The 20,306-nt window shown below is 39.6% G+C and overlaps 1 protein-coding gene across 1 annotated transcript in view; it reads right to left on the minus strand.

The window, feature by feature from the left end:
- Positions 1-11,260: 11,260 nt before the first annotated feature.
- LOC105441117 (autism susceptibility gene 2 protein-like) overlaps positions 11,261-20,306 on the minus strand; it is an 88,178-nt gene continuing 79,132 nt past the window's right edge. Inside the window, exon 14 of the mRNA XM_030992521.1 lies at positions 11,261-16,989. Coding sequence (XP_030848381.1) covers positions 15,759-16,989 — 1,231 coding nt within the window. The 3' untranslated portion in view covers positions 11,261-15,758. The remainder of the gene's footprint in view (positions 16,990-20,306) is intronic.

Raw genomic sequence — 20,306 nt, forward strand, 5'->3', positions numbered from 1 at the left:
TTTGACTACCGTACTCTTTCTTGTCTTTCTTTTGATGTAGGAGTATTTATACTTGATATGCTAACAAAACTTTGTACTTTGATTTCTTTATTAAAAATAATAGCTACATTTATATTGCAGCACATATCCACACACAGGGTGCTCAATTTCTTACCCTGCCTTTAGTCCAGCTGCTCTTTGTTTTGGGGGATTTTAAAAAAATGAAAGTTTGTTAAAAGGCAATCCAAGCATTGTAATCGGGTTATTTGATTGAAATTAGAGAAATATGAGAAACAGGATGGATTTTTTGTTGAATAAATCACACCAATTAAGGGGGTTATGAATGTTTGAAACATGAGATCACTGTCGCTATGCGGATCTCAAATATGGAATTTTGACAGTGGATTATGACATAGTCGCCGACAACTCTCCCGTCTGTGGTGTCGCGAGGGGGAAAATGTCCATGATTAGTTCGTTCCCTCGCAATATTATTTCATTCCGAAAGCCGGTTGAAAAAAAGTATGTTTCCAACCTCATTTATCACGTTACCTGCACTCTGCACAAAACTTATTGCATGATATTGTTTAAAACATGTATAAAATGCCTTTTGCCACAATATAGCGCTGTTGAAATTCTTTTGAAAGCAATAAAACTGCATCCAAATTCCACCCTCTTGATTTTCATTATTTTGAATTTCCAAATCACCTATAGGCCTACCCCTATGAATCCTGTAACACTACTTTTTTAACCCTTACATTTCCAATTTAAATTAAAACCTTACAATCACTAATAACACAATTTGTGCTATCATGCTGAACTTCGCATGCAAGAGAAGATTCAATCATTTTCGCGAGGGAACGAAATAATTAAGGTTGTGCGAGGGAACAAAATAATGATTGAAAGGGAACGAAATAATCATGGAAATTTTCCACCTCATGTCAACTGGCGGGCTCCGTACATTTACAATGTCTAGCAAACCTGATTGAGAGGATGAATCAGATTAAATTTTTCTTGTTTTAATGAAGTGATAAAAATTGAACGCATAAATACCATATTTTAATAGTCCAGTCACCAATTCTATAAATCCAGCCAACATTATCTTCGCAACAAGATGACAAGAGATGGCGCTAGACCTTTTTCGTAAGGGATAGGTTGGCAAGAACTTGTTTTTTCCGCTCCTCAATCTCCCCCTTATCACTACAACCCCGTGTCTCTCCCCAGTGGCGGATCCAGGGGGGGGGGGGGCCCGGGCCCCCCCCCCTTGAGAAAAAAAATCATGTAAAATCACGTGATTTTTACCTTTTGGGGGGGTTGGACCCCCCCCCCCCTGGCGCTCAAGGGGGGGGGGGGGGGGTGCAAATTGAATTTTTTTTTGAGGATCAAAAAAAAAAAATGTGCTCACTACCCCCCCCCCCCCCCCCCGCCCCCGCCCCCCCCCCCCCCCCGAAGGGAATTTTTGGCCGGCGCGTTTTTCAAATTTTCGGGAGCAAAAAAAAAAAAAAAAAAAATTGTGCTCTGTACCCCCCCCCCCCCCCCCCCCCCCCCCCCCCACTGAGCGACTTTTCGGCCGGCGCGATTTTCAAATTTTCGGGAGCAAAAAAAAAAAAAAGTTGGGCCCCCTCCCCTAAGAAATCCTGGATCCGCGCCTGTCTCTCCCTCCCCTTTCACTCTATATCGACCTTCCCTTTCTCCTTCCCCCTACCCCCTTTTTCGATGCTTAGTATAATAATGTTTGATGATTTTTGTTGATGGTGTTTGTGTGTTAATGATTTATTTTCAATTGTACAATAGAACGAGTTTCCATCAAATCCTTATGGAGCTCTCACACTCTGCCGTGTAGGCCTACCGTCCACCTGCCGGGCTATTAAAAAAACAACAGAGTCCAGAACGTTGGGTTTTGAGCGAAATTGTCCCCGGCCGCAAAAAAAAATTCATAAAATTAATCTTTGCACTGTTTCGTTGCCATCTTCTGACCGTTCTCACCGGGCGCATACCGGGTGTTGAACGTGCTTCTACCGTCTTCACCGCCCAGATTGACTTTTGTTGAAAATTTTGGCCGTTTCCATACCGGGCCCATACCGGGTCTCGAACGTGTGCACCGGGTTTGTAGCAGCCACCTACCAGTCACTTAGCGTCCCCTCACCGCTCGGAGCGTCCTGTGAGCGAGTCCCCGGACTGCTGACGTCATGACACGACTGCCATAAATACCCCGATTTGAACGGCAACGGTCAGTCCGCTCTCCATGTTTCATCACCGTTCTGTAACGGGTTATGAGCGTGTTGTGAACGTGTTCATACAGTGTGACCGTTTTCATAACGTATTCATACCGTCCTCATACCGTTCAACACCGTCCTCTTGCCGCTTACTTGCGGCCGGTGCCAGCCGGCCAAAGTTTTGAACATGCCCAAAACTTTCGCCGGGTCCCACCGGGTGTAAATAAGCGCCAACGCCCTATTAACGTGTTGCCCGCTTTGATAACGAACCACCGTGTGCCCTCGCCGTTCTCCACCGTCCGCAGACATTTTCGCGCACGGTGGCACACGGTAGGCCTACACGGCAGAGTGTGAGAGTCACTTTAGAGAAGCTATGGAAATCAACTATCAGAACAACAAATATATGGAATCTTATCTAATCTAATCTTACAGGTCCGAATTTACAAAGGAGCTAGTTTGTCGACAAACCTTGGTTTTCGTGCGTCACATGACGCATTTCGACGCGTTTTTACAAACCAGGTTTGTAAAAAAAAAAAAAACGCGTCAAAACGCGTCATATGACCAAGAAGTTAGCTAGTAACTTCTTGATATGACGTACTTAAACCTCGGTTTGTCGACAAACCTCCTTTGTGAATTCGAGCCTCGGGGTATATACCTGACGTATCAAAAACATTCCTTCTCTCTGGAAGCAACTTATAACCCTACGGCTGAGTGATGGGGAAAGGATCATCTCCAGGCACTATAGGGTTCAAAGAAAAGGCATCCATAAATATGAATATAAGTCTTGAACTGGAACGGCCTATTCTTTCTGCCCGACTTTACATAATACTTCACAACAGAAAGTGGCATAAATTACCGTTGGAATCAGAATTCGAATACACTATGTGCATAATACTTCAGAACAAGAAAACATGCCAATGTAATCGTTTGCTAGATACTAATAACAAACGAAGTATAAATCTCTATAACGAAATCTTCTATGGGCGAGTTTACTAATTTTATGAAAGGGTATGACAAACTAAAATCGTTGGTTATTGGCACTCCTATGATTGGAATCTACCTTGCTAGTTTCGGCAGGGCTTTAGTCAGAGAAGTATGCATAAAATCTAAATAATATTGGTACACTAGCCTTTTCTTTCTTTAAAAAAAACAGCTGCTTACCAAATGTATTTTATTTTTATACATGATTGAAATAACAATGCTCACTACTGACCACCCAAAATAATTTTATATTGAGCACCGAAGTGTGACGTCATACCGCGTTGTCAATGTGGCTGGTTCAATGGCGTGGTCATCACAGCAGCTGAAAATCTGAATTTGCCCTTCTCCAGCCCGTTGCTTGAAGTATTTCGAGGTGAACCTCATCGATCATTGTTGCTTCATTCACCCAATACATTCTCTTGATCTCCTGCTTTTCAACCTATCCTCCCGGCATTCATTCCAAGTTGTTTCCTACCAGTGGCGTATATCATTCGGGTCCATAGTTCAGTTGCAGTCTGAGCAAGAGCAGATAAAGGTCATAATATTGCAGATCACAGGCGCGGATCCAGGAATTTCCAATAGGGGGGGGGGGGGGGGGGGGCCGGAAATTCGAAATTCGCGCAGACCGTTATTTAAACTTACCAATACTGACAAGGTCATAATTAGAAGCACTGTACTTTAATAGTGTACTGGTACCTACAAACGGGCACAATTATTTTGGAAAGGGGACATGCTCACGTCACATCTCTTGTCCGACATCAACATTCCCCGTTTTCAAGTTATGCTCGCGCGCAATTTTTTTAACATTTCCTTCAGTGGGGGCTGAAGCCTCTTGCCCCAATATCTATTTCCTGGTTTAATAATTTGGCGAGTGAGCGGCAATTTGAGCTTATGTATGTTGTGAAAAGTGTTAATTGTCACCAAAATATACGAGGTAAGATATAACAAATGCATTTTGGTAATTTTTAAATTTTCGGGGAAAGAGAGGCTGCAACCCCATCCCGCATTAACTGCAGGTGTTTTGAAATCAAATCAGACTCCCAAAAAAAAGTATTAACTAAAACGCACGAATCCAGTTTCAAAAATCCAAAAAATGTCAGCTTCAGAGGGGGGCACATCACCCCTCAGACTCTCTCTAAAAGTATTAACCGAATCGCACGAATCCAGGTAAAAAAAAAAAAAAAATCAGCTTCAAAGCTAGAGAGGAACCCCCCCCCCACACACACACACACACAGACACCCCCTGTGCGCGTAAGCGTGAAATTAACGGTGGCGGTAATGCGTAAGCAGGGGCGGCGGAGCTATTTCCAAAGTGGAAAGCACCAACAAAAAAGGGCACCTACAAAGCGAAATCTCAAAGCGAAAATATACATTTTTTTAGACATTGGTATATACCCTTTCATTGTGATTCCATTATCAGGGACGATTTCAATATTTGTTTTTCTTTATATATCATACAAGATATTGCTTAAGCATCACACTTTCGGCTGGTGTGATTGTCTGTGAGGTCGCAGAGTGAAAAATTACATCTTATAAAGAGGAAAAAACCAAATCATGATGGGGTTATAAGCATCACGGAAGACTGAAAAAACATTTGTTTTAAAGTGACATATAATTGTATCATCTATAAATGCGAGCGAGCGAGCGAGCTTTAGGAGAAACTACTCTTAGTCGCTTTAAATTAGGTGCAAGACTAATGATGAGCAGGTTAGTGGGCACGTGCCCCCCCCCCCCCCCGTGTCTACGTGCCTGATGATGAGAGGTTAAGGGGACACATATCGAAAGAGATAAAGACATTTATTAGAAAAGAAAGGAGCATGTGTCAAGGTACAAAGAGTAATTATCAAAGGTTCAAACTGGGCACTTCTTACACCTGAAAGGAGGCACTCACCAGAAACGAGATAGGGCACTTATGAGTATGGGAAATGGGCATTAATTTGTTGACGGAAAAGGGGCATCTATCAGAAATTGATTTATCAGAGGTGAAAAAGGGCATTTATGAAAAGGGGATAGGTCCCTATATAGAAAGGAAAAGGGGCACGATTGAAAATAAAAGGGCAGTTAGCAAAGGTAGTTCACGTATGCACCCTTTCCTCCTAATCCGTCGTTACCGTCACTGCCATTTACGTATGGCCGGCCGGCGTATTTTTTATTTACACGCTAGCGAGGGGAATTTCTCGATTAATTCCAATGAAACCGCTTAAAATTCCAATGAAACCGCTCGCGAAGAGTCTAGCCTGGATCGGAGAGCTCGCTAGTGCTATACGCTAGTGTGAATTTACATCCAGGAGAAAGTTTGCTTAACTTTTTCTTGAAACACTTGAACGGTTATGGAAACTGTTTGTGTTTCTAATCTCCAAATATTAATATTATTCTGCATCAAATATAAAACATTGATTTCTACTGTGATATGTAAAGGCACGAACTTACGTTAATACATACACATATTTTTTTTGTAACCAAGAAGGTGCACCATGGTAATACATTTTAACAAACACATCAACATGTTACCTAGACAACTCATCACCATAGCCATTGTAAAACCATATATTAATGATACATGTAAAATATAGATTGAAGCAATTCTCGTCAGTTGGCTGTATCCTGAGTGTGATTTATATAATGGAGTTTTAGTAACATTTGCATCTACCTGTAGTTGAAGAATAGATACAGTGTATAACATCAATTAAGTTGGAGTTCAATTGGAAGGAAGTAACGAGGAATATTAAAGCAAGGGAGACTGGGAGATGAGGAATGCAGGAAGTTAGAAGTTGAGAGATTACTCGCGAGATAGCCTTGCATTAATGAATCCTTTATATAATGTTGTCTTGAGAGAAAGTAGACGATTTTTTTAAAATTGGAGATTAGTGCAAGTATTAGATATATTGGAAATAGAATTAATGAGAAAGTTATTTTTCAAGATCAATACATGGGGGGGGGGGGGGGGGGGAGGGGCACCATCAAAATAGGGCACTTTCTGGAATATAAGGTGCACCTACAAAGGGAAACATCAAAATGTAAATCTACCATATTAAGACATTGATAACGCATGTCACACACAGAAAAATGAGAAGAAAAGAATGAATAATGTTTTTTTTTTTAAAAGATAGAGGAAAAGGAGAGAGACAGAGAGAGGGAGAGAAAGAAAGAAAGAAAGAAAAAAGGAAGAACATGAAACTTAATTTTACACTTAGGCCTACATATTACATTTCCGACTGAGTTGGCTCGACATGTGCTTAAGTAGTCTGCGGACGAAAGTACAACAATACGAAAGCAGAAGTTATATGAAATTGTCTTTAAGAAAGAAAGAGAGGTTAAATTCTAAAATGAAATGAAAGGGGTTATGTGACTCTCAAGGAGGAAATTACAATTTCTATCGCTCATGACGACTATTTGGAATTTCCTAATTTTTTTTAAAGTTCAAGAACTTCCTGGGGCTCCGCCCCATGCAAGACTCTCGGCAACAGCAAATTATTTACACAATTTCTTACTGTCTGCTGCCTCGAGATCACTGGAGCGAAGAAAGGTAACATATAGCAAGAATCCCTATTCAGTGAAGGATTTATCCCTTTTATTATTAAAGACTCCCGACAAAGGCTCTCCCCCTGCAAAATTGGAGAGAGTTTTATGTAGTTTAAGCTTCTACCAACCACGCCCGTGGACCTTTTATTATTTACACAAAGGTAAAAGTGTATAGCAAGAATCCCTATTCAGTGAAGGATTCATCCTTTTTATGCAGATGCTTCTTCTACCATTCTTGACCAGAAGTGCGTTTCAAACTCAATGATATGGGCATCATCCCATTGAATGTTGTGTCCAGTGTTACGGGTTTGTTTTGCTACTTGCTGCCTAATCTGAGGGCTCTGTTATGCTCTTTAAAAAGAGGACACAATAGGGGCAGCGCAATTTAAATATCAAGAAATGTATAAGAGTTTATTTCTAAAATGAAATGAAAGGGATATTTGACTTTCAAGAGCGACAAAAACTCTAATCCATCCCTTGAAATTTAAATTGCACTGCCCCCATTCAGTGTCCTATTTTCAAAGAGCACAAAAAGGCTTCAGATTGAAGATTCCATCTCATAAAATTGTCTATAAGGGAGAAAGAGAGCCTTATTTCTGAAATGAAAGGGCTATTTGACTTTCAAGAGCGATAAAAACTCTAATCCATCCCTTGGAATTTAAATTGCACTGCCCCAGGCGCGTACGCAGGATTTTTTCAAGGGGGGGGGGGGGGGGGGGGGTTTAACATTTATAAATCGGGCCGAAAATTTCGCAACGACTCAGCCAGCCGCTGAATAAGCGGGGGGGGGGGGGGGGGGGGGGGGGGGGTAAGAGGTCACTTTTTTTTTTTTGGGGGTCCCGAAAAAATCGCAACGACTCAGCCGACCGTTGAATAAGCGGCGGGGGGGGGGGGGGGGGGGAGGGGTAAGAGGACACTTTTTTTTTTTTTTTTTGGTCTCGAAATTTGAAAATTTGACATTTTGCTCCGTTGGGGGGGGGGGGGGTAAGGTCAGCTTTTTTAGGTCAACCATGGGAATATTTTTTCAATTAAAAAAAAAAAAAAAATCCAAAAGGGGGGGGGGGGTTTGGAGAAATTTAGGGGGAGTTTACACACAAAAAATTACCAAAGGGGGGGGGGTTAACCCCCAAAACACCCCCCCCCTGTGTACGCGCCTGCACTGCCCCCATTCAGTGTGCCATTTCCAAAGAGCACAAAAAGGCTTCAGATTGAAGATTCCATCTCATAAAATTGTCTATAAGAGAGAAAGAGAGTTTATTTCGAGAGAAAAAAATGAAATGAAAGGGCTATTTGACCAGAGCCCTTTCATTTCATTTTAGAAATAACCTCTCTTCCTCTCTTATAGACAATTTTCTCTCTTGAAAGTCAATAGCCCTTTCATTTCATTTTAGAAATACCTCTTTTTTTCTCCTAAAGACAATTTCTCTCTTGAAAAGGCTCTGCCAGGCCCCTCAAGCTCTGCCATGTTGTATGGATCCATTAGAAAGCAAAATAAGCCCACTCAATAATTAATATATATTAAAACGTCATAGCGATTCATCCAAATAAGAAATCGACGTATGAGGCATTTTGAAATTCCTTCAAATTCCAGGATATTGGATGTTATTTTTCAGGAAACTCTATTTAAACGAGAGGAAGCACTGGCGGTTCTGTTTTTTTTAAACTGTAACAATTCTCCTTGGATCAGATATAGACCAAAAACAAGCCTCATTATCTTCAGTATACAAGTGTCATTTCGGACCTTACAGCTTTCATAGAAATCGCTTCTGGACCGTCAAAGAAAAAGTTTGAGAACCCCTGGTCTACGCATTATATGACAAATTTGCTCTCAGCCAATCACATGCCATGATTTCAGTAGCTTATAACGGTAGCTTGTAACTTGTTATGGATATCAAGTTTTAAGAAACGGGGCCCAGGACCAACTTGACAACTTGACAAAAATTTGAGGGGGGTTCGACCCCCCCCCCCCCCCTGCGTACGCGCCTGCATGTGCACCCCTTCCTCCTTATTCCCTTATCCCATCGTTACCGTCACTACCATTTGAGTAGGGCCGGCCCCCTACTTAATAACGACTCCCAAGCCATCAAGAATGACCCCATTATTTATAGATTACCATTCTGCCGTTCTTTGGAGGGGCCGGGCGCTGCCTTTTCAGAAGTGTTTCTACACTAACCTTTTCATGCACTACGGCTTAACATAAACACGCATGCTAAGATTTTTTTGAAAAGAAGCATAATTTCGACTCAGTTTCGCATAACCTAAAAAAAGGAATACGGCCAGTCACCCCTCCCCCCCTCAATGCATCCGCCTTCACGCACCCCCCCCCCTTCCCCTTGTCTTTCCCTTATTCGTCGTTACTGTCGCTAATTTTTAGTGCCATTTCGTTGTCTTTCTTTCTCCCCGGCTCCTCTCTTCTTTTTCTTTCCTCTTTTTTGAACGTTCTCTCTTTTCTTTACTTTTTTGTTCTCTTTTCTTTTATCTTCTCCTTTTCCCCCTTTTTTTCTTTCTTTTTTTCTTCCTCTTTTTTCCTTCTCAATTTTTTTGCGCCGCCAATAGGGGGGGCCGCGGCCGTTTCGGCCCACCCCTGGATCCGCCACTGGATCAAATTGTGAAATACACGGAGACAAAATACTGGATACGTGCTCATGAAAGTTATGTGATCATTATTCATTTATGCACAACCAGTGCACTCCATGATACACAGGTGGAAGTATTCTTTGAAAAGGGGAAACAAAGGCTATTTATGTAGCACCTCCATCGCTGTAGGAGTGATTTTATGTCAAAATGGACAAAGTGGGATCTCTTCATGTTTTGAAGATCTGTGAAATGGTTTGGTTTGGTTTTATTTTCCGTATAAAAATTAAAATACATACAAGAATACAATTTACAAATATAATACAAATCACGAATTAAAAATGGCTGGAATGCTCTATTCAGAGCAATTATTGAAATAGCTCTGTTCTAATTCGTAGAGGTCCAGAAATCGGATAATTAAACATAGAAAAAAAATATGTCGAAAATATTACATACGCACTATCCCAAACCCCCTCCCAAACCTATTATATCACATTATGAATACGACTGTTACCATCCCCTCCCTTCCCCGTTTACACCATAAGTTTATTTGGGGCCATTGGGGACATGTGCTAACCGTGAACTGGTTTATTGAGGGCGCTATGGTGGTTGGGGGAGGGGTGTAATTATCGTCATTTTTGTTTTTGTTGTCATTCTCCTCCCCCTCTCCCTTTATCTTCACTTTTTCCCCCTCTCTCTCTGTAGCCTTTTTTTGCCATTCATGGTGGGGTACCACTCTGCCCCAAGCTCCTTCCACCCATTCTCTTTTGAAATACAGTGCGTCGCAGAAAAAACGCAACTGAGAATTATCGATGTTTTACATAACTTAATCACAATTATAATTTATTAACGACACATATTTGTAAAGCGGGCGGTATTTGAATTTCAAAGAGAAAATTCAAGAAAGTTCATTTTCTGCTCTTTCATAAATTATGACACCTCAATCAGGAGAAATGAGCCAGAAATAACAAAGTTTTGTTTGTTTAAAGTAATGCTTGCATTTCCTTAATTTGATTAAACGAATTCGTTTTCACTGGCTGCCTGCCGTAGCAACAAACAGATTTGACAAAAGACTTAACTCCGTTTCGTTGACGATCAGCCATGCTCAAAGAAGATGAAAGACTTGATGATGGCTGATCTTCAACGAAACGATACATATTAAATACAGCGAGTAGGCCTACTTTGCAAGCTGATTTTATCTGTTATTTTTGTATATTGTAATTTGTTGTATGTTGTAGGCTTGGCGAATAAAATCAATCAACCAATCAATCAATCAATCTGTTATTAATACTAGTAGGCTTATCATTAGGTCTACTTACTCCCTCTCATGCTCCCTTCATCATTCTCTGCCTCACCCATTCACATTCCTTGTCCATGAGTCCATCACTCCGATTCTTACATTGTTTCATTATGCCCTTTCTGCTTCTTCTTTTACATTTCCCATCCCCTCTATCTCTCTCTGCTATTATTTTATCTCTCCTTCCTCTATCTCTCTCTGCCTATTATAATTATCTCTCTCCTCTATCTCTCTGCCTATTATATCTCTCCTTCCTCTATCTCTCTCTGCCTATTATATCTCTCTCCTCTATCTCTCTGCCTATTATATCTCTCCTTCCTCTATCTCTCTCTGCCTATTATATCTCTCCTTCCTCTATCTCTCTCTGCCTATTATATCTCTCCTTCCTCTATCTCTCTCTGCCTATATATCTCTCCTTCCTCTATCTCTCTCTACCTATATATCTCTCCTTCCTCTATCTCTTTGCCTATTATATCTCTCTCTCCTCTATCTCTCTGCCTATATATTATATCTCTCCTTCTTCTATCTCTCTCTGCCTATATTTCTCCCTCCTCTATCTCTCTCTCTCCTCTTTTTCTCTACCTATATATCTCTCTCCACTCTCCCCCTCTCTCCCTCTCTCTGTCTCTTTCTCAATACTATATTTGAGATGAGAAAAGTACAACCAATATCATATAATCCATACAAAATTACCTTCATTTTTTCTCAGTCATAATTTAATACTGTAGCAAATAACAAGTACTTATTTAAGGTTCTACCATTTTTTTTTGAGTTGACACAAAATTCATTTTTAAAATCTGTATATCAATCCAGCATTGTATCACAATTTATGAACAAGATTTCCTTCCGGACAAAAAATATTTACAGTTCATTTCATTATTTGACTTTGTAAATTCGTCACATACATAATCCACCACCAACAAACAAATCTCTATCATTAATTGGTGGCCAAATAAGACCCCAAAAGAAAAAAGGACAAAAAAATGTTCATATCATTACATAGAGCCATTTTGTAAAAATTCAACTATTTATATATTCATTATCTATGACTCACATGGCATATTGCTGTGTTGGCCTACAAAAATTACCTAACGGTGAATTTGACATTTAAATCAGATTATTTTCAAGATCATTGTATCTAATGCAACTAGCTACTATATCTACACACATCAGTTCTCTATTTGGAACTCATCAAAATTCTCTCTCAAACTGTTTCCTTTAGAGACAGACCAATTCATCGGTTGCTTGAAGGTTGTTAGAGTTATGCATTGTCAATGGTAGTTAACTACTTTCTTGCAGGCAGCCAACAAAATACAGAATGGAAATTAATTAGAAATAAAGAAATTTTGAATTTCATTTGGAAGTTATCATTATCAACTTTTTTTACCTTTACATACATTAAAACTATCTACAAAAGCCAACATTATTTTTTTCAGTCTCCCCACATTGCACTTTCAATAGGGAAAATATTCTTAGCAAATAAAATATCAAGTTGCTCTTTCCTCAAAACGACCTGAATATTTGTGAACAAATGCTTTATCAAATGGAAAAGTGAAATTGATGTTAAATGGGTAATAACATGTATATACCAACTACAGATGATAATTCATCCTCAAATAACGTATTTCAAGTTTGAAAATGAAATGAAAGAGAATTGAAACGAAAGCAGAAAAAGAACTTGAAATAACAAACGAAAGCCCGTCGATAAAAACATGTGAGTTGTGAAATAAAATTCATAAATTAATCTCTCGTTTGTGTTCCATGTAATAAATACATGACCTAGAAATATGTGTCCTCGTTAAAAATGTTGAAGCCTGAACAATTTAGGAAACATGATTAAGTACAGGTAAAACATCAAGAATTTAACAGGACTTAAAACATTGTCCTTTAGAACTTTACAACTGAAAAGAATGAAGCACAGAATGAGAGTTTGGGATTTTTATGAAAGGCCCATATTTAGTAATTCAATTCAAACTGACACAAAGGTTCATATTTTAACAAGTCAGGAAAACTTGGACCTCTGACCAACTTCCTTTAGTTAAACCTGATTTTGAAGAATAGCGCAACCCCGGTGCTGGATTGAAAGTCAAGTAGAATACAGGACATTGATAACACAAGCATTGGTGGAACCCTCCTTTGTTAAACTCAATATTAGACTAACCTTAAACACAGCGATGGATTCTATCAGATGAGAAAAGAACCCGTCGCTAGGTTTAAAACTTTGGAGCAATACTGGCCAAATCTGGATTTCAATCAACAGGTTCTGGCTTTTTCTTTTAAGCTGATTATCTACATCATTTGTTCAAATATGAGATTAAACATCTTGGTGGAATCACCTTAGATACCATTTAAGATAATAGTTGAACAGTTGAAAGTTGATAGACTGTGGTTTAAATTATGTGGAAGAGAGCCCTCTCTAGTTGAGAAATAGAAAGTCCCTTTCTTCATCACTCAAATCTGTTGTTTATCAGCCTTCATTGTTTATACACACAACTGAGAAAAAGACAATGAATTTGCTTGTTTTGATTTTGTACGCCTCTGTGAAATGAGTCGCAGTCCTCACTCAATTTCCGGCCTTATCCATCACACACGTAACTTCAACTCAGAAACAATAACCCACATCAGCAATTCCAAACTTGATCATCTTCCAAATTAGACCCGACAGGGTTAATAACACACCCATTAAAAACAGATGAAGAATTTCTATATAAATCAGACTTGAAAGTAGAGGCGAGTTAAGAAAACGTGATACGAATCAATAACACTGCTCGTATAATTGGAATAAATTGCTCTTTTGGGTGAAAGGAGAGCCCTGAGGGAGAGCCAAAGGGGGTCTGGAAAGGGGGATGATTCACGGTCCTCAGGGGGGCATCTCTTCTTTCCTTCTCTGAGACTAAAACTAGGTCTTATTGACAACAGGATATTTGATGAGTACACCGGCGGGGGGAAATGAAGCTCATCTTCTCAAAGTTTTTATCTCCCTTTCCTATTTTTTCCCCTCCCGTCCTTTTCTTGATGCTTATCTTCTCCACCCTGGTTTATCTGACGAAACCAGACAATGAGGGGTGAGAGTTAGAAGCTGGAGTTTAGTGAAAATAAGTGACTGACATTTGAAGGATCTTCCACAGCAATAGTGATTGGTAATACTCAACAAATGGTAATGATTTAAAGGGCATGAAGTCAGAGATTGACTACACACTGAGATGTGTGTCACTTATCCATACATACATTATGATTACACATCAAGACTAAAAATTGATGAACACATTTATTTTTTTAAAACACCATTTTATGATTACTTTGAAGCATTAATCATCAAGCTTTGGGTTGGATTTATATCAGCAAGCAGGGTTCTCTTTCACATCATTTAAGGAGAAAATTATGCCTAAATGTCCCCTGTCCAGAAAAGAATACAAATCTCTTTAAGGCTTGCGTACATTTCACTTTTTATCTTCCCTTAGATATTCACAATGTCTAAAACAAATGATACTCTGAAATGCTTTATTGATATTTCTCTGGACCTGATAAGATCAAAATAAAACATGTACCGAACTTAGAATGACCAATTTATAGACATTTTCCATATATTAACACAATGCCACCCCACACTTGTCAATTATTCCAACACAGATATATTTCACAGAGTTGTTTGATAGCCAATTATCATACTTGTTGAAGAAGTTTAAAAACAAAAGTTCATTGAATGTTTTATTAAAGGATTTAGAGGATATGCATTTACCAAATCCATAATAAATTTCATGCCATGATGTAAGAAGCACAATCACTCATACATTGCATGAAATATAACAATCTAATTTAACAGGGAAAGACTGATCATCAGTTGTTTGAAATTTAACTTTGTATCATTTACAAATCAATTTTATAAAAAAGTCACATTCCACCATCGTCACAACCTTTCCCTAAGTCATCCTACATGGTGAGGCCCATAGAGAGTTTGATTCATGACTACAATCAACAACAACAAAACTATTTCAAAAAGAAAATACGACTGATTTCACAACTCATTTCAGATGATTCATGTAAGATTTAAAATCCACGGTGGGTGACTTTAAAGCACAGTTTTGAACCTTGGTGCTGGTGTCGACCCATAATGCTTCCAGTGGTGTCAATGAAATAACAGAGCTTGAAGTGTCCACTAAGTTAACCTGTGATGTTAACACTAACACTAACACCTAATTACACCAGAGGAATTCACCCTGCTTGTTTATTCCCAGATAAGCACCAAACAGATAACAAACTGACGGTCGTTGACAGCATTGTACAACTAAATAACAGGAAAGAATTGGTGACTGTCTTGTTTTAGAATTTATAATATCCCTCTTTCTCTTTGGAATGTTACTTCTCATGATCTCTCATTACTCTACAACATATTTGGCACATACAAAACAGTTCCACACAAATTAGAGAATAAAAGTTCTTAAAACGATTTCACTTGCATAATGAACCTTTCACATATATTAAGGAGGAGGGATTAAAATATTTTGGAACTTGCTTATTTTTCTTTCCATCTTCATTTACAAATGAGCCCATTTTGCTGGGATCATAAAAGACTTCAATGACGGGTACATTGCACAAGGATTTATTTGATGAAACAGTTGTAATTGACAATTGATATCAAGTAAAAAGGTATTGAAACAGGATTTATATCCTAAAATTTCTATCAGGTATTAAAAAAATGTAATAGCCTCATTTCTGTTTAATGTACAAGTAAATTAATACATTTGAAATAATCAATTAAAATGAGCAACTTTCCAACAGGAAATTGCCATGTTCCTGAAAGTTACAAATATATAGGAGTAGTACAAAAGGTGTTCCCGTTTTGAATGAAGATGTGCTATGCACAAACAAAGTGTAATTATTTAAAGCTAGCATTGTATCCTTTCCAAAGTAAATGGCAAGTCTCAAAATACAACTCTGGAACCAAACCATAGGTATACATACATACCATCATGGGTTAACGGTGTTTGGTAAGTTAGTGTTTGGGGACATGGTTGATTGTTTGAAAGGTACCCTCTATGATACAATAGGGTCATGTGCTATCACGACTGTTTGATAATCAACAGTAAAAACTATTTCCTATGAAAACATGGGAAAAACATGTTGAGGCTTCACAGCTATGACAGACAGAGAGAAGAAAGATAAACGTTGAGAGGCTACATGGTAACCATGTCCTATCTTGAATGGGAATCTTTATCAGGAGTTGCTTTGCCCTTGGATGGGTTAGAGTCTGCAGGTGAACTGTTCCTGGTGCCTGTCAGATGAGGAGATGCTGAATGACTGTGGGGCCCTAGATGGCTCAGCCCCCCATGAGACGGGCCGTTACTTGTTGCAGCCGAGGAAACCAGGGGTGGGGGAGGGGCAGATAGGGTGGAGGGCGGTGAACTGTTCTTGTGCAAAGAGTTTGAGAAGATAGAGCTAGTCCTTGAATAAGGGGGAATCCCCCCAATGGAGGGTCTGTTGAGAGGGTTGAGGGGGTCCTGGGAGGTCGCGTGGATGAGTCTGCTTCGTTCCACATCCTCACGTAGAGCTAGGGCGCGGTCGCGCTCCTCGAGGTATCTGTGCATGCGCTCTTGTTCCAGGTGCCTTATGGTGGATTCCATGGCAAGAGGGTTATCTCGCGAGAAGTCATGGTGCTCACGTTCACGCAGCCTATCTGGATGCTCAATGATTGGTCCCATGGGCTGATGCAGAGCAGATCGCATCAGACGATCACGCTCGTACTCACGCTCAAGTCTCATCTGCTGCTCGCGATGCAGCGCTTCCAGGTTACCCCTGAACGGATCCCAAGGACCTTGGATCTGTGGGTTGGGATGTCTCTCCATATGGAGGAGCGGTGAGAAGGGCATACCTGGCAAGCGACGGTCTAACAATGACATCATAGGATTCATATGGTTCATGGAATTGAGGACGGATGCCTGATGCAATGCCATTACTTCCGGAGGGAATCTTTCCGGTAGCCTTTCTGGCAGCCTCTCAGGCATCCTCTCTGGTAACATCTCTGGTATCCTCTCTGGGATCCTTTCCGGTAAACGCGGCTCTGGCAATCTCTCCGAAGGCTTTTCCTTTTCAGGCTCCCGTCTCTCCTCTTTGGCGGTCAGCGAGTTTGGATGTAACACATTGTTGAATGCGCTATCAAATCGTCCATCATGACCTCGCGACGTTGAATGTCTTACTGCATCATTAACATGGCGACTAGGAGGGGTCACACGTTTCAAATCACTAGAACGACTCTCGGAGCTGCGTTCCTCTTTTCTCCTTTCATGATCACGATCATTGTCCAGTACGCGAGCGTGATTTAGTGTTCTTGATTCACTTTCCGTCGGTCGGCTCTCTCTGTCACGATCGTTAGACCATCCCTCTGAAGGTCCATGATTCACTGACCTCTCTCCATCCTTGCGCTCCCTGAGAAGAGAAAAATCAAACAAAAGAGGGGCTTGTTAAAAAAAAATTGTTTAAACTCTGCACATTAAATTAATAATAATCAAAAGTTTCCACCTGTCTTTAGAAAAAATAATTAATCCATACTCTACTTTGTATTTTTCAGTCTTGATACTCTTAACCTGTTTAATATTAATCTTGAGATATCTAAGGATTTAATCCATTATAGATGCATGACAAACATATACTAAATAGTCTACATTGGGTTAAAAAAAATAGCATATTACACTTTTATTGCCCAAATATTTTTGTCATTTGGTCGTTGTTTACAAAATAGCGCATTATGCTCATTTCAAATCTGCATAATTTTATAATGTTTATGTATTTATCCACTCATCTCTTACAAAAAAAAAAGATTTACATTTACTTAAACACTGGTGATACATGATTTCAAAAGGAGGAAGGATCTGATAGGTCAATCTGAAATCTAATGAGGTGACCTGTGTGATAACCATGACAGAGAGATGCTCACTCGCAGTGACTAACCGCCCCCAAACTGAAGTGGAAAGGAAAAAATGTGTGGCTCGTATCAATTACTGCTGACAAATTGAACATTTGGGAGATGAGCATCCTTCCTGTACACCATGGTCAGATTAACTCCAAGACACAGCTCCACAATGAATCAGCAATCATGGGAGATTACAACTCCAACAAAGAACAGAGCCTACCCCCCCCCCCCCTCCCCTTATAGCCCACCAACTATTTAACAAACAAAACTGTTTAACAGTTTCTTCGTTTGTTCTAACAGAACGGTCAAAACAACCAGCCAGAAATTATATTAAATTACATTAGGACTCGACTACCTCGACAAGACTTAGAAAACCAGTAAATAGTCAAAGCTGACTGAACGCCACAAATAAAACAAACGACAACAACAACAACATTAAATATTCGTTATAAAAAGCCTTTAAATAGAGAAACCCGAGAGCACTTCACTGAATCTTGTTTGGGAAGCAGTATCAAAGAGTTAATGACAGAAGAAGAAGTGCCTATATGGTGAAGTTCTGATGATTCTTGAGGGAGTAGAAGAGAAGAACCCCCTTGTAAAGGTTGCATCCCTTAAAGCTGCCCCTTTTCCGGTGCGACAGGAGAAGTCAGACTAATGGGAGACATCATCTGTGCACTAGGAGATTTCCTATTCCACAATTCATCTTTTCCCTTTTGTTCCACCACAAAATAATTGAGGGCAGATGGGGTTTCTCCCTTGATCAATTTTTTTCCAGAGCTCCTGTTAAGCTAGGCTCTGAATCACTCAAGTCAAAAAGTGTTTGTTCACTACAGCTTTCATGTCCCTGACCCTCTTATTCTGTTTTGTATGTGTTCTTGCCGATGTCGAACACTTTTAATCCCTGCTGTCTATCACACCCACTATTTGAAACAAAAACCAACTAACTGGTTTCATCGAAGTTATGATAAAAACATCAATAACTCTCCATCTTCATGAAAATACTAAATAAGGCAAAAGAAAAGTAAATCATATCCATGTTTTTCAACAAAAGCATTACAATCATCCTGCTCTTAATTTATTTTTGGTCATTGTCTACAGCTTTCACTGACTCAATTACAGCGGTCAGCTTCATTTACCGTCTACATCACATTCAATCCCAAATGAGCGTGATCAAATTTCATCTAAGGTTGAGAGATCTCGGCAGATGGGGCTAGTTCTTGAACGTTGTCCAGTAAGTGGACATGACAACTTAAATCCTGCCCACCTTCCCTGAGGGCTATCAACAGTCACAGCTCATGACACGCTTCAGGCTTCCATGTTTCAATCATTCTGCATCCTCAAGCTTTTGAGGCTTACAAGTTATGGAGGAGGGGTTGATATGCAATAGGGACCAACGATTAAAATGACAACGTCAAAGCGCAAAACACCAAAGGTATGACTTGCATATTATAATCCTCTTAACCATCTCTGTCTTTTGGGTTCCTGATGTTCCTGATACCCCATACAGAAAAAAAGCAATTTATAACTATTTCAATATAGCTACTTAACATTTTTATTCAATTCCAAAATATATCCATGAATTTCAGCTAGTCAGATGGGAAGGTTTGTGCTTTGATGGTATTACAGGAAACAGTCTTTCCACAAATAAGTGATACTTCTTGGAGGAAATGCATTTTACCCAAAAGTAAGCAGGGAACAATTAATGAGATTCCTAATGCTAACAATAGAAGCCAGATAGAGAGATATGTTGGCCTGTGCTACATCTTATGACAATCCTGGAGCAGAATTTCACTGCGATAGTGCCTCTATCTCACCCCAATCTTGTTTTTATCTCGTTCTGATCGTGATTTTAACCCCCAGAGAAAGTGGTTACCATCTGGGTGTCCAGGGGGAGAGCCAGAATTATTCTATTCCATTGTCTCGTATTCGGGATGTACAGGGTTAGCTCCTTCTTTTACAGCCAGCGGTAGTTATTGTTTAGATACCCATCTCTCGTGCAAGTCACAATTAGACGAGATCAGATAGCCATCACAGTTCCAAATCTGCTTTCTAGCCTTTCTCTCAAAAAAGAGATAGTAGGTCGGATTTCTATCGTTTATAGAAGGATGAGTTTGTCCAATAAAGGTTATAACCTCTAAGTGAACTCTGAGAGTTGATTTTCATTATGATTTCTTATGGAATTCTTATGATTGGTAAGGTTGTGTTACCTAAAAGATAAAGCGTTTCCTACACTTTGCAGCCACAAATATAAAACTGTAACATAAAATATGCAAATTTACTACAAAATCCAAAGCAGTCCTTATCTTTTTATGAGATAATAATAGTTGGGTTCAAGCTTGTTGGATGTGTATGTTTGGTAACATGGAAAATGGATCCCAAACTTTCAATTTTCAAAAATGAATATAGAGAGAGGATTTTGCAATTGATCTTCAATAACAATATCTATGGACTCTAAATTTTCACTCTTCATCCTATTTCCCTATTGACGGGGGTGGGGTGAAAGAAACAGGCTAGTAAACCCAAAGAATAGTGAGTTGAAGCTTCTGGGCCTAAGAAATTAGGATAAATTTCTGCTGTCATGATGGTGACAATGACACACTCTTCTTGGTTTCGTTTTCCTGTCCCTAAATCATTACAACATGAATCCCCCTAGCTATCACAGATAAGAAACAGAGGCATTTCTTTAATCAGAATCATATCTGTAAGGGAAGGAGGGGGTGGGTGATCGCTATTGTTGTTTTCTGAACCCATCACCTGTTTTGCGTGGCCTGTTTCGTCTCATTTCCCCTACGCCCATCTCAACTCTCCTTTCCTGAGCACCCCATCTCAGCTA

The sequence above is a fragment of the Strongylocentrotus purpuratus genome, unplaced genomic scaffold (assembly GCF_000002235.5).
Source record: "Strongylocentrotus purpuratus isolate Spur 01 unplaced genomic scaffold, Spur_5.0 spur5_scaffold_2, whole genome shotgun sequence".
NCBI lineage: Eukaryota > Metazoa > Echinodermata > Echinoidea > Camarodonta > Strongylocentrotidae > Strongylocentrotus > Strongylocentrotus purpuratus.